At 34.7% G+C, this 15,147-nt stretch overlaps 1 protein-coding gene across 2 annotated transcripts in view; it reads right to left on the bottom strand.

Moving 5' to 3' along the window:
* The window catches only part of LOC149779230 (uncharacterized), a 66,550-nt gene that overhangs the window by 19,133 nt on the left and 32,270 nt on the right, over positions 1-15,147 (bottom strand). For both annotated transcript variants that reach the window (XM_089939813.1, XM_089939815.1), the window contains one exon: positions 10,895-10,994. In XM_089939813.1, coding sequence (XP_089795939.1) covers positions 10,895-10,994 — 100 coding nt within the window. The remainder of the gene's footprint in view (positions 1-10,894; positions 10,995-15,147) is intronic.

Raw genomic sequence — 15,147 nt, forward strand, 5'->3', positions numbered from 1 at the left:
TGACTGGAGAAGAGTGCAATAAATGGATTAACACAATTGACTGGAGAAGAATGCAATAAATGATTGACACAACTGACTGGAGAAGAATGCAATAAATGGATTGGCACAATTGACTGGAGAAGAAGGCAATAAATGGATTGAAACAACTGGCTTGAGAAGAATGCAATAAACAGACTAACACAATTGACTGGAGAAGAATGCAATAAACAGACTAACACAATTAACTGGAGAAGAGTGCACTAAATGGATTGAGACAATTCACTGCAGAGTACAATAAATGGATTCACACAATTGAATGGAGAAGAGTGCAAGAAATGGATTGACACAATTCACTGAAGAGTGCTATAAAAGGATTGACACAACTGACTGGAGAAGAGTGCAATAAATGGATTGACACAATTGACTGGAGAAGGATGCAATACATGGACTGACACAATTGACTGGAGAAGAGTGCAATAAATGGATTAACACAATTGACTGGAGAAGAGTGCAATAAATGGATTAACACAATTGACTGGAGAAGAATGCAATAAATGATTGACACAACTGACTGGAGAAGAATGCAATAAATGGATTGGCACAATTGACTGGAGAAGAAGGCAATAAATGGATTGAAACAACTGGCTTGAGAAGAATGCAATAAACAGACTAACACAATTGACTGGAGAAGAATGCAATAAACAGACTAACACAATTAACTGGAGAAGAGTGCACTAAATGGATTGAGACAATTCACTGCAGAGTACAATAAATGGATTCACACAATTGAATGGAGAAGAGTGCAAGAAATGGATTGACACAATTCACTGCAGAGTGCTATAAAAGGATTGACACAACTGACTGGAGAAGAGTGCAATAAATGGATTGACACAATTGACTGGAGAAGGATGCAATACATGGACTGACACAATTGACTGGAGAAGAGTGCAATAAATGGATTAACACAATTGACTGGAGAAGAGTGCAATAAATGGATTAACACAATTGACTGGAGAAGAATGCAATAAATGATTGACACAACTGACTGGAGAAGAATGCAATAAATGGATTGGCACAATTGACTGGAGAAGAAGGCAATAAATGGATTGAAACAACTGGCTTGAGAAGAATGCAATAAACAGACTAACACAATTGACTGGAGAAGAGTACAATAAATGGATTGACACAATTCACTGCAGAGTGCAATAAATGGATTGACACAATTGACTGGAGAAGAATGCAATAAACAGACTAACACAATTGACTGGAGAAGAGTACAATAAATGGATTGACACAATTCACTACAGAGTGCAATAAATGGATTCACACAATGGAGTGGAGAAGAGTACGATAAAAGGATTAAAACAGTTGACTAGAGAACAGTGCAATAAATGGATTGACACAAGTCGCTGGAGAAGAGTGATTGAGATGGATGAACATAATTAGTGGAGAAGAGAGTGGTAGATCAATAGGCATAATTAACTGGGTATGAGTTTTATAGATGGATGGATACAATGAACTGGAGAAGAATGTGATGGACTGACATAACAGGAGAAGAGTGTGATAGATGGATGGACAGAATTAATGGGAATTTAGCAAGGTGGACAGATTATGGACACAAATGCAATTAATTCTGTAATTAGATTGACACCAGAGAAGACAGCAATAAATTAATTGACACAAATGACTGGAATGCAATATATATATATATATATATATATATATATATATATATATATATATATATATATATATATATATATATATATATATATGTTTGTGTGTGTGTGTGTCTTGTCTGTACATTATATATGTTAATGTTTTATACAGTTATGTATAATCACTTAAACATCATGACACAAAACAACTTGAAGGAAGAAAAACAGGTGGATGCATTAATGTCTTAATGAATGACCTTGACCTTGGTGATGTCACAATGTTACTACAGTGGACAGAAGATGATACTGAAACAGTGAAGGGTGGGGATGAATTAAGCTCAATAATTAAAAGACTGAGTAATTTTAGTACCTACATCTTTAATCATGCTTTCAAATAATAATATAGGTTTGGATATATCTAAGCAATAATATGTCCTGCCAACATTTAGTACAATTGTCTTCCTCTAGAATGACCCCCTCTGACCAGCAGTCACCCTCTAATGATGGCCAAAATCCACTGACACCAAATGATTTGTGTTCAAAAGTACCTCTCCATGACGACCCCACCTCTAACATGATCTGTAGACAGCATATTCCAATACAAATTGTCAAATTTACTCTTCATGTGCAAACACATATTGGGGTTTGCTGACAGAAATCTCATGATTTCTAAATTCACCACACTGACATGTGCCAATAAAGTCTGTAAAATTAATCAATACAAAGTGGTAAGGAATCCAATTATCATTACTGCTATATGTTCCATAGATGTCACATTTTGTATCTTTGATAATTACTGGTTATTATTACTTCTATGTGTTCCACAGATGTTGTGTTTTGTCTCTTTTGATAATTACTGGTTATTACTGCTTTTATGTGTTCCACAGATGTCATGTTTTGTATCTGATAATTACTGGTTATTATTACTTATGTGCATTCCACAATTAATTTTTTGTATCTTCAATAATTACTGGTTATTATTGCTTCAATTCGTTCCACATATGTTGCATTTTGTCTCTTTGACAATAACTGGTTATTATTACTTCATGTATTCCACATATGTTGTGTTTTGTCTCTTTGATAATTACTGGTTATTATTACTTCTATGTGTTCTACATATGTCATGGTTTGTCTCTATGATAATTACTGGTTATTATTACTCCTATGTGTTCCACAGATGTCGTGTTTTATCTCTATGATAATAACTGTTATTATTACTCCTATGTGTTCCACATAGGTCGTGTTTTGTCTCTTTGATAATTACTGGTTATTATTACTCCTGTGTGTTCCACAAATGTCGTGTTTTGTCTCTATGACAGTAACTGGTTATTATTATTCCTATGTGTTCCACAGATGTCATGTTTTGTCTCTATGATAATAACTGGTTATTATTACTCCTATATGTTCCACATATGTCGTGTTTTGTCTCTATGATAATAACTGGTTATTATTACTTCTATGTTTTCCACATATGTCGTGTTTTGTCTCTATGATAATTACTGGTTATTATTACTCCTATGTGTTCCACAGATGTTGTGTTTTGTCTCTATGATAATAACTGGTCATTATTACTTGTATGTGTTCCACAGATGTCATGTTTTGTCTCTTTGATAATTACTGGTTATTATTACTTCTATGTGTTCCACATATGTCATGTTTTGTCTCTATGATAATTACTGGTTATTATTACTCCTATGTGTTCCACAGATGTTGTGTTTTGTCTCTATAATTAGTGGTTATTATTACTCATATGTGTTCCACATATGTCGTGTTTTGTCTCTATGATAATAACTGGCTATTATTACTTCTATGTGTTCCACAAATGTCGTGTTTTGTATCTTTGATAATTACTGGTTATTATTACTCCTATGTGTTCCACAGATGTCGTGTTTTGTCTCTATGATAATAACTGGTTATTATTACTTCTATATGTCTGACAAATGTCATATTTTGTATCTTTGATAATAACTGGTTATTATTACTTCTATGTGTTCCACATATGTCGTGTTTTGTATCTTTGATAATTACTGGTTATTATTACTTCTATGTGTTCCATATATGTCATGTTTTGTCTCTATGATAATAACTGGTTATTAATACTTCTATATGTTCCACATATGTCGTGTTTTGTATCTTTGATAATTACTGGTTATTATTACTTCTATGTGTTCCACATGTCATGTTTTATCTCTATGATAATAACTGGTTATTATTACTTCTATATGTTCGACAAATGTCGTGTTTTGTATCTTTGATAATAACTGGTTATCATTACTTCTATGTGTTCCACATATGTCGTGTTTTGTCTCTTTGATAATTACTAGTTATTATTACCTCTATGTGTTCCAGAGATGTCATGTTTTGTATCTTTGATAATTACTGGTTATTATTTCTTCTATATATTCCACAAATGTCGTGTTTTGTCTCTATGATAATTACTGGTTATTATTACTCATATGTGTTCCACAGATGTCGTGTTTTGTATCTTTGATAGTTACTGGTTATTATTTCTTCTATGTGTTCCACATATGTCATGTTTTGTCTCTTTGATAATTACTGGTTATTACTACTTCTATGTGTTCTATGGATGTCATGTTTTATATCTTTGATAATTACTGGTTATTATTGCTGTCTATATTTACCAAGATGAAAAAAAAGTTAACAGTTGAGAAGACCAGTATTGTTCAGCTCAAGTCAGTGTGTTACAACTTTATGCTCATAAACTAAGTAACAGAAAGAAACAAAACCAAAAAGATTTTTTAAAATTTATATAATTTAACTATCAAAGGTATAAAATGAAAGTGTAAGAGAAACTTACAATATTATGAACTGAAACCAAAGTAATCCTAAAAAAAGTTCTATTCAAGTCCAAAAGAACTGAATGTTGCAAATGATTTCAAATCCATAAATATACAGGTGTGCCAACAGTTGTGATGTATCAAAATGGTATTGTCCAGAACTTCTTCCAATAACTCACAATAGCTCCAGAATAATATTTTAGTCCAATAAGTACTTTCTAGTTCCGATGAATATTTTAAACAAATGTTTCCCACCAAATACAGTGTGACCTCACTATAACATGGTAGTTGGGAGCCATAGAACCCAACCGTGTTATAGACCGAACCATGTTATAAGCAACCTGGTCAGTTAGCTGAAGAAAATGATGCATGTACCCCCAAAAATTTGCAGGGTGGGTGGGTAAGGTAATAAACGCAGGCAGTAAAATACGTGCATCATCAGCACAGTTACCATCTTAAATCGATGCATATTAAATGAGAAATACACCTGTAGTGAAAACAGAGAAGGCATATATAATATTTTACTTTATTTAGAGAACCATGGATTGGTATGTATACATGTATACTGTTTATATATACATGTCTAATATATAGCATGAATTGAGTATCAACACCGTGTACTCACCCGCGAATCTCATCGTATACATTGAATCCACAATATAAGTGATTCCATCGAAAATATGCACACACACAGATTTAAATTATTCAGTAATTTTGTCACAGGTCATATTGGTCTGAATTCAATGGAAAAAGTAGCACAATCACGTAACGAATGACGAAGCACATTTACTTTTCAGTACGTCCCATGTCGGTAAAAGTTAGTTTGTGTTTGAAGTTGCTGTTGGTAGTGTTCAAAAGCATAAACTTTTTCTCTGCAAAAAAGGAAACTTCACGGCACAGTTAATGTGTTCCAGTCACATTGGAAAATGCAAAAATCCATCAGATTCCATTACTTTTATTTAAGTTTGGTACTGACTTAAAAGTTCTTTGTTTTTATTGAAGAATGTAGTCTGCTTTCTTTGATGAAGAATGCATGCATTAATGAAGTCACCACTAATGGACAGCTTTAAAGAACCAAACAAATGCCCATTTCTTATTGTGGCGGCAACATCAAGCAATTGTACTGCATGATCAAGACTGATTTTGTTCCGTTTGCTGAGTACATTTTCATAGCAATCAGTGCTTTAAAGGTAATCTGTTTCCTTTTAAATTTCAGCAAACTATTTTATCTGGGTACATTTTAAAAATATAACTGGTCATCATTTGGTCTGTTATAGTTACTGTTCCTCCCTGCCTATTGAATAAACAAATTTTTATTTTTTTACATTTGTGGTAGCAGCATGATGCTGCTTTCCACACATGCATCAGGAATTTAACAAAGGGTCAATGGACGATAGAGACGCAGGTGTTCTGGTCTGATGACAGGGATCATTACAGAAAATGTGAGTGTTCTGAAGGATTTAATTCTGAGTGAAAAGAAGAGGAATTTTACTTACCATCCACATACAAATGTCAGTCTATGTAAATATATTAATTACTAGCGAGTGGCCAAAATTCAACAAAATATAGATTATGATATAATGCCCTGTCTGGTTGATCTCCATTACCAGAAATGTCAACAACAAAAAAGCAGATATCTCACAACATACAAGACTCATGCTAGATGTCAAGATAAGCGGATTATGATATAACAATGTACTCTCTTTAGATGGTTTGTCAATATGGACAAAGAATTTGTTTATGTAACAATAGATAAATTTTGGTGCATTTTATATCCAGTTTGCAGCTTCCTTTCATGGGGCCTCTGAATTTCTTCACTCCATGTTAATGGTTGTATATACAAGTTTAAACAGCCAAAAATGTCCCCAATAAAAAAAAATCGCCAGATGGTATATTTTGCCACCAATAAGGAAAATAAATCCAAGTTTGCGACATTAGCAAAGCGTAGCACGATCCCAGAATAAACTTTTTGTACATGTTTCTTTTCGTACTATAAATAAGAAAAAGCTACTTTTTCGTGTACGAGAAAAATACATATAAAATTTCAGGAGCCATGCTACAATCATCTTGTATTATTCATATGCGATCTCCTCCTCCAAAATGATAACAAACTTTTTAAGTTTTTTTCCTTACTTTTAAGAAAGTTTTTTTTTCGTGTACGAGACAAATACATGTATATGAATTTTGGGAGCCACACCATGACTGTGTTATATCCGAATTTGTGTTATAATGGAGCATGCTATAGCGGGGTCACACTGTAATATCTAAACACAACATTAAATACTTCTAAAGACTAATGTTACAACAAGAACATATGAAATAAGACTTACTAAAACCGTCCAACCCCACATACTTACATAAAAACATAACAGCTGGAACCACATTTTCCACTACTCCTATGTAACAATTCACTAACATCCCATACCATAAAGTAAAACACCTGACCTAACCCATCCAATGGGAAATTAATTAATTTCTTCCAAAAACACACCTGGCCAACCTGTCAACATGTTTATTAGCAGTAGTTTAATCAAAGTCATGTATGGATCCTGTTCAATTCCATCACCATTATCTTAAAATACACATACACAAAATGTAACTATAGACAATCACTAAAACTTACAGTCATCAATAAAATTTATAAAAATATAGACAAAATCATGTTCCAGAAGTTACACAAAATATAGATATACATAATAAGTGTAACATCCAGTTGACATGAATAACAAAAGGAAAATGCTAATAATGGCAGCTTCTCTCTGTTAGACTATGAGATGTATACAAATAAGCAATAGCCTATGACCAATTAATTATGTGACAATCATGTGACAAATTCACTTCATTTGTTAACATTTAGCGTTTTGCATAGCATCAAGTTAGATCTGAGAGTTGACCATAATAGCTTCAATTTAGTTTTGTAAGTGTTGCTGCAAAATGTACAAAATGTCATCAGACATTTTTGGTTTAATAGGAAAAGTGTTGGCAATTGGTCTAAACAAAAAGAAAGCCCTTTGATCATTGCTGAGAAATCTGATGTCAGACAGATTCAAATATATGATGTCCTGATATGTTCTGCAGCTGTGGATTATGGATAGACTTGAGAGTTCTTTGATCTGTTGATATTGTATCCATGACACAGACAGAGAATGTTAGTTACAGCATTGTTTGTTCCCTAATTTTACTTACAAGGGTATTAAATGGTTCTGACAATTGATAATTCTTCATCATTTCATAAAATAATAATAATACAAATTATTTCACATTAATTTTATAACATACTTGTGATTTGTAAATGAAAATATTAACTTAATGATAAGGTCACTTTTCTGCTGCAAAAAGATTGGTCTTACATAAGAAGGACCACTGTATATACAACTCTGCCCCTCTAGGTCAGATCTGAATCATGATAAGTCAGTGACCATTGCATGGAATGTTCATATGCTAATAGACGGAAGCAGTGACCTACATATAGCTTGACATTTGCTCTTGTTAAAGATACACCGCTCCCTCGATAACTCGCGCCCAGATAACTCGCAATCCTGCTTATAACAAAGGTGTCCGTCTTGGCTCCCGATTTTTTCCAGAGAAAATGTATTTAAAATATCTTTAAAATATGCTGAACATGAACAAATTACGATAACAATTGATAAATTAAACCTTGATATATTGCTCGTTTTATCATCGAAAATGGTGATTAATGCCCGTAAAAATATAATCAATATTTTGAAATTTGCAAGTTCTAAAGAAGAATTAATTTCAGAGATCTCGAAAAAGCTTAATTACGCGTATTTGGACGCCAATTTTTGATCTGGGACGCAGAAAATCACTGAGGCGGGAGTCCTCCGTACGCATGTAATAGATGCTCGGGAAAATTCAAAGATTTGCCGGTCCTGTTTCAGCCACCTGCTTTGTGGGAAAATGTGTTGATCAGTTAACTGTGCTGATATTTACAATGACAGAATTCAGTGACTGAAAGACTCTTTGATGTACTGTTGCCATTTTATAAGAGTACATTAAAAAAAAAAAGAACATGATGCAACAGCTAGGCAGCTAGTTCAAAGGCTTTGACTAGCGGCCGAGTGAGAAAATGTACTGATATTTTGTGACTGACTTCAGAGGCAGAAAGACCCAGTTTTAAAATCCGAGCGATACCTCTGTTTAAAGATATCATAGATTATGTAAGTTTTTATGATAAATAGTTGTCAGTATACTGTAAATAAACAGGCTGGTGAAATAGCGATCAATGAAAACTTCTGGTAAATGCTAACAGGTGGCAACAGAGAATGAAATAAACACCAATTAAAGAGTCAATCGACCGTCACATCGAAACCCGTGAGTACTTCTGTGAGAACCTAATTACATGTACATGCCGGCTTTGTTTTGATCAACAACTTGGGGAAGTGTTTGTTGCATTAAAAAAAATCGATTACAAGAGAGCTCGGGTGCTGGATTATAGGTCTTGGAGCTGCCTTTGACGTAAAGCAAAACATTAACAGAGACAACGACGATGATAGCGACCTCGAATGTTTCAGTGAAACTGATGTCATTAATGCCGAGGCTGTTTGGGAGAAATTCGTACAGATTCGTGGTCCTGAGATGGGCATTTCTCTTGATATGGAGGAGTGGATCTGTGCTGACAAATGATTGCCCCACAGCCGAATACATGTCAGATGAAACTATAATTATTTCTATAGCGAACAAATTTGCAGCAGAAGACGATTCTAACTGGAGTAACACAAGTGTTGAAAGTGATGCAGACGCAGATGTTGCACCCCCCACCCCTCTGCACAGGAAGCAATCAAATATTTTGATATTGCCATAAGGTGGCTGGAGACCCAAAATGTTGACTACGTAAAACTCATGCAGTTGAGAAATCTGAGGGATTTTGCTCGGCGGCAGAGAAACCAAGGAGTAACACACACAAAAAAAAAATAACTGATTTTTTCAAAAAGTGAATTGATATTTGTCAAGCGTGGCACAAACGGCAAGTATTAACTTGTTCTAATTTACGTTGTTTTAAATTTGTAGACCAATTAAATACGTCTGTACTGATTAACCCTTGTTTTGTTTGTTTTCCATTTTACTTCTATCACATTCAGAAATATTTATCTATCCATCGTTCGATCGACACTGTTTCTCGAAAAGTGTCGATCTTTTGTATATAAAAAACGTCTAATTTGGATCAAACAATAAAACTACAATGTATTCAATTCAACATAAAAATTAGTGACGTAGTACACAATGTGTGAAGTGGTACACATGTTAAGCGAACGGAAACCACGTGGAATAATGTTTTCGATGATCGCCTCAATATACTGTAATTTATCCTGAAATTAATGTTGTCCTATGAGGAAATAACAAAGTACACCGTTATGAAAAGATATTTATTAAAATTTAATCTCAGAACGATTATAAAGTGAGTATTCAACAGTATAATCTGCCTACCCGCCCCCCCCCCTTATTTCTCCGTTATGTCGTCAATCACTTTATTGGTTTTGAGCTTATTTTATAGGTCCCTCAATAACTCGCGCCTCACTTATAGTGCGGTCGATGTTTCTGGACCCCGATGTGCGCGAGTTATCGAGGGAGTGGTGTAAATGGAGAAGTATAAAATGTTTAAATCTAGCAATCAAAACTACCTGCTTACCCAATGACTTCACATCAGCTGTACATAGAATATGCAGACATAACACTAAATGCATACCCACTGACCTGCTGACTTCAGACCAACTGTGTATAAAATATGCAGACACACAACTACATTCTTACTCACTGACTTGTTAAGTTCAGACCAGCCATGTATAGAATATGCAGACACAAAACAATCTGCTTACCCCCTGACTTCAGGCCAGTTGTGTATAGGATATGCAGACACAAAACAACATGCTTACCCACTGACCTCAGGCCAGCTGTGTTACAATATGCAGACATAAAACAACATGCTTACCCACTGACCTCAGGCCAGCTGTGTATAAGATATGCAGACATAAAACAACATGCTTACCCACTGACATCTGGTCAGTTGTGTATAGAATATGCAGACACAAAACAACATGCTTACCCACTGACCATAGGCCAGCTGTGTATATGATATGCAGACATAAAACAACATGCTTACCCACTGACCTCAGGCCAGCTGTGTATAGGATATGCAGCCATAAAACAACATGCTTACCCACTGACCATAGGCCAGCTGTGTATATGATATGCAGACATAAAACAACATGCTTACCCATTGACCTCAGGCCAGTTGTGTATAGGATATGCAGACATAAAACAACATGCTTACCCACTGACATCAGGCCAGCTGTGTATATGATATGCAGACATAAAACAACATGCTTACCCACTGACCTCAGACCGGTTGTGTATAGGATAAGCAGACATAAAACAACATGCTTACCCATTGACCTCAGGCCAGCTGTGTTACGATATGCAGACATAAAACAACATGCTTACCCACTGACCTCAGGCCAGCTGTGTATAGGATATGCAGACATAGATTCTTGTCAACCCCTAGGATTTGCTCCAAGTCTGCATCAAACTCCCAGTGACCATCCTAAAGTAGAGAATTAATGTAAATGACATGACTTGCACAAGCCGATTCAATACTTCCTTTATAATTAAGTCCCTCCTCCAACTCTTCATTGCAAATGCAAAAGGTTCAAAAAAACTTCTGGGTAGCAAATACAACTGATTTTTTTTCTATCTTAAATGACTATTATGATAATGATGATAAAATGATTGATCATGATCATGGAAAAATAAAAATAATAATAAAAATAACAATCATCTGGGGAAAAGGTAAAATAATAAACGGGATCATTTTAGATGTCTTACTATAATGTATTTAACTGTTACCAATGGATATCTCTGTCATATGATAAACCCACCATCTCAATTTTAAAACCACTTTATTAAGCTGTTCCACTGGTCTTATATATGGGCTAAACGAGGAACCCTATATCATGTCTGAATTAATATTCTGGTATAATATGAAATACTCCCTACTTTCAAATATAGCCCTGACAGCATACAGATAAATTCAGGCCTAGAAACCACAAAACTCTACCTTTAGTATAAACTTTCGATCTTGTTTCAGCCAGTCACATATGACATTACTTTTGAAGTTTAGATTTTGTTCAGCCAATCATAAACGACTACTTTGGTAGAGCTTTATTCTGATTGGCTGACAGTGGACACTCAATTTCAAACTCAAGCTTACTTTTATGACCTCCAGGCATCCAAGTAAAAAAAAATATCTTGTTTACAAGATTCCAATACACTCAAAATTGAGTATTTCTGATTGCTAATGAATTTTCAGAATTAGCAACATACTGTGAACTCTGTATAACTGAAGAAATTCCACAGGTCCTTTAACCCTTTACCTCATAGAGCATGGTGACAAAATGCAGCACGCTATAAATAGAACACCTGTTACCTAGATGACCGCATACGCATAGGCCTGCCCGCGAATTGTTAAGCAATGTAGTGGTGTTACGTTTAACAGCAGTTTTAATCATTTAATGTTTTTGGTACACATCTATTATATGTGGAAAAATTTAAGAGTAAAGTCCAATTGTTATAGCTGTGTAATTATTTTTCACGGAAGAATATTTTATATGCTTTAAAATCGAAAGAGAACTCGTTCACCGTCATGTCAGTGAGGCCGCGTGACCAACCGTAGCTGCCATTTCCCATACTCGAAATTTCCATGTTTTTCGTCTGCGTCTACATCACTAAGTCATCTGAATTTGATAATCAATAAAAACTAATTGCTGCTTACATAAATATCAGAGCCTTTACCTAAGTTATTGAATCTTTCGTGGTTGTGATTCTAATCGTGAAAACTTCATAAGTACTGAATGAAATCCTGCCTGTGAACTGTTAAGCAATGTAGTATATGTTACGTTTAACAGCAATTTTAACCATTTTACATTTTTTGTACACATATATTGTATGTGGAAAAATTTAAGAATAAAGTCAGATTGTTATAGCTATGTAATTATTTTTCACAGAAGAATTTTTTATGTGCTTCAAAATCTTGAGAGAACTCGTTCACCGTCATGTCAGTGAGGCCGCATGACCAACTGTAGCTGCCATTTCTGATACTCGAAATTTACAAGGTTTTCGTGTGCGTCTATATCACTAAGTCATCTGAATTTGATAATTTATAAAAACTAATTGCTGCCTACATCAATATCAAAGACTTTACCTAATTTATTGAGTTTTTCATGATTGTTATTCTAATCGTGAAAACTTTGTACGTACTGTATGAAATCCGCGGCTGCCATTTTGGAGAGTGGAGATTATGACCCAGTTACTTTAAATAGCAGATATTGACCAGTGCATGAATAGCATCCACATGATCTGACGTAATTGTCATTCACAGAAATGAATATAGTATCTAACTGGGGGTTTTCCCCGAAGGTGGCGCTACGAAAACTAGTTCAAAATGGCTGCTGTTTACAGCAGGCGTCAAAAGGCGCTTCCATGCGAATCTTGTAGAGGCGTCAAAAGGCGCTTCCATGCGAGTGGAGTAGGGGCGTCCAAAGACGCTTGTATGAGGTAAAGGGTTAAAGCATTATTTATAACTGAGTTCAAATTCAGATTTTGTGTTCAACATTTTGTGGTTATGGACCAGCTCTATTACTGTGATTTACCAGAAAAAGGTCTAGATTCTTGGTTCTACTGTGATGTCTCTAAGTTTTCATACAATGTTTATTAATTATCTTGTCAGATCCACAAATAATTATAGGTAAAAGGAAATAACTTTAGTAGAAATATATGTAGATTTCCTGAACCAAAAGATAGAGTACTAAACAAAAGGAAATAAAATTTGTATGGACAGATGGTGAATGAAATATCAGAGGATATGAAAAATTGGAGAAATTACATTAGTTATGGTTTCAAACAAACAGCACAGACCCAGATCTGTATTTCTATTTCCTATGGACTAGGAAGACAGAATGAATGAGATATATTAAGTCTGTACATAAGCATACAACTTTATGTGCAGATGCCAATCCCAATGTTATGAGTGGTACAATGGATCATGTCTTATTTTGAAGAGGCAAGTGAAAAATCCCAAGTCCCTAAAAAAAAATTAAAAATTATCTAGTTTAAAAAGAAAAATAATACAGTAGCTGAAAATTTTTTCAAATCATGTACATGTGCATACAATGATGCAAAATAAAAAAATGTTGTAATGGCATGAAATTGTGATCAAGTTTATATGAATACACACATCCCAACCAAATTCTTTTCTCTACCTAAATTATTATTTTATTGTGCAATCAAGAATTTTTCAAGCATTTAAAGTCAAAAGGTTATTATTGTTGTTGTTGTTGTTATAGGGTTTAACGCCATTTTCAGCACAAGATTGGCTATACAAGGCGGACAAGATAGGCTATACATGGCGGCCAGTATTAATGGTGGAGGAAGAACCCAGGAAAACCCCGAAAAGAACCACCGACCCACGAGAAGCTACCAGCAAGCTTTCTCACATACCCACATTGGCAGAGCCCGAGACTTGAACTCACGCAGACAGAGGTGAGATGACAGTGATCTGTAACTGAGCGCTTTAGACCACTCGGCCACTCGGGGCCCCCAAAAGGTTTTTAAAAGGATGAGCAAAATCTGAGAACTCACTAAATTACATAAATTTTAAATAAAGTTACTACATACTAATAAAAACATGTCTATCAAATTTCAATTGTCAAATTCAAGTGATATTTGCTAATTTGAACTTACATGTAAGAACACAACCTTGGTAAACTGTTACACAAAAATACAAAACTATGCAAATACTAGAGACTCAAAATACAAAACTATGCAAATACTAGACACTCAAAATACAAAAATATGCATATAATAGACACTCAGAATACAAAAGTATCCATATAATAGACACTCAAAATACAAAAAATAGCAATCACCTGGTGAGCAATCACTTTAACAACATCAGGATGTGACCCTCATAGGTGGTCATGAGTGGGGTGAAGGATCATCAGTGGGGGGAAGGGCCATCAGTAAGGTGAAGGGTCATCAGTGGAGGGAAAGGTCATCAGAAGAAATCATATCGTAAGCCCGATTTTCTGGTGGTTCTGTTGATGGCCAATCTAGGGTTGCAGGGGACCAATGCTTGATGGTACTGTCCTAACATACCATTGGCAAACTATCCCCCAAACTTTAAATCATGTTCATTTTATCTGTTTTACTTTATCTTCATCCAAATATTATCTATACTGATGGCAAAACTAATATATACAGTTGCTTGTTCATAATCAAAGGCATGAAACATCGTCATGATATAACTGAATTGTACACAAATTGGATGAGATAATTGATCGACTGATTTATTTATGGTTTTCCTATTTTTTTAAAAAGTAAGCATATCTGAAATGTGGTCTCAAGATCTGGAGGTAACAAGCTCAGCCAATCAGATGCAAGGTAACTTATTAACATGCACATATCTCATTTACTACAGAACCTGTCAATAGCAATGATGGTATGAGCACATTTACTGAAGTGGAGCAAAAATCACACTGGAAATCAGTCTCCAACTAAGCCAATCAGATAGATAGATACCAGATTGTTGCATTAATATGTGTAGCTCTTACTCAGAATCAACTCATCTGACTACATGTATGTAACAACTTTAATGACAAGTTGCTCGAGTGTTGGCAATCATGGCTAATCAGACACAAGAT

This window comes from Sinohyriopsis cumingii, chromosome 17, assembly GCF_028554795.1.
Source record: "Sinohyriopsis cumingii isolate HCF-2022 chromosome 17, ASM2855479v2, whole genome shotgun sequence".
Lineage (NCBI taxonomy): Eukaryota > Metazoa > Mollusca > Bivalvia > Unionida > Unionidae > Sinohyriopsis > Sinohyriopsis cumingii.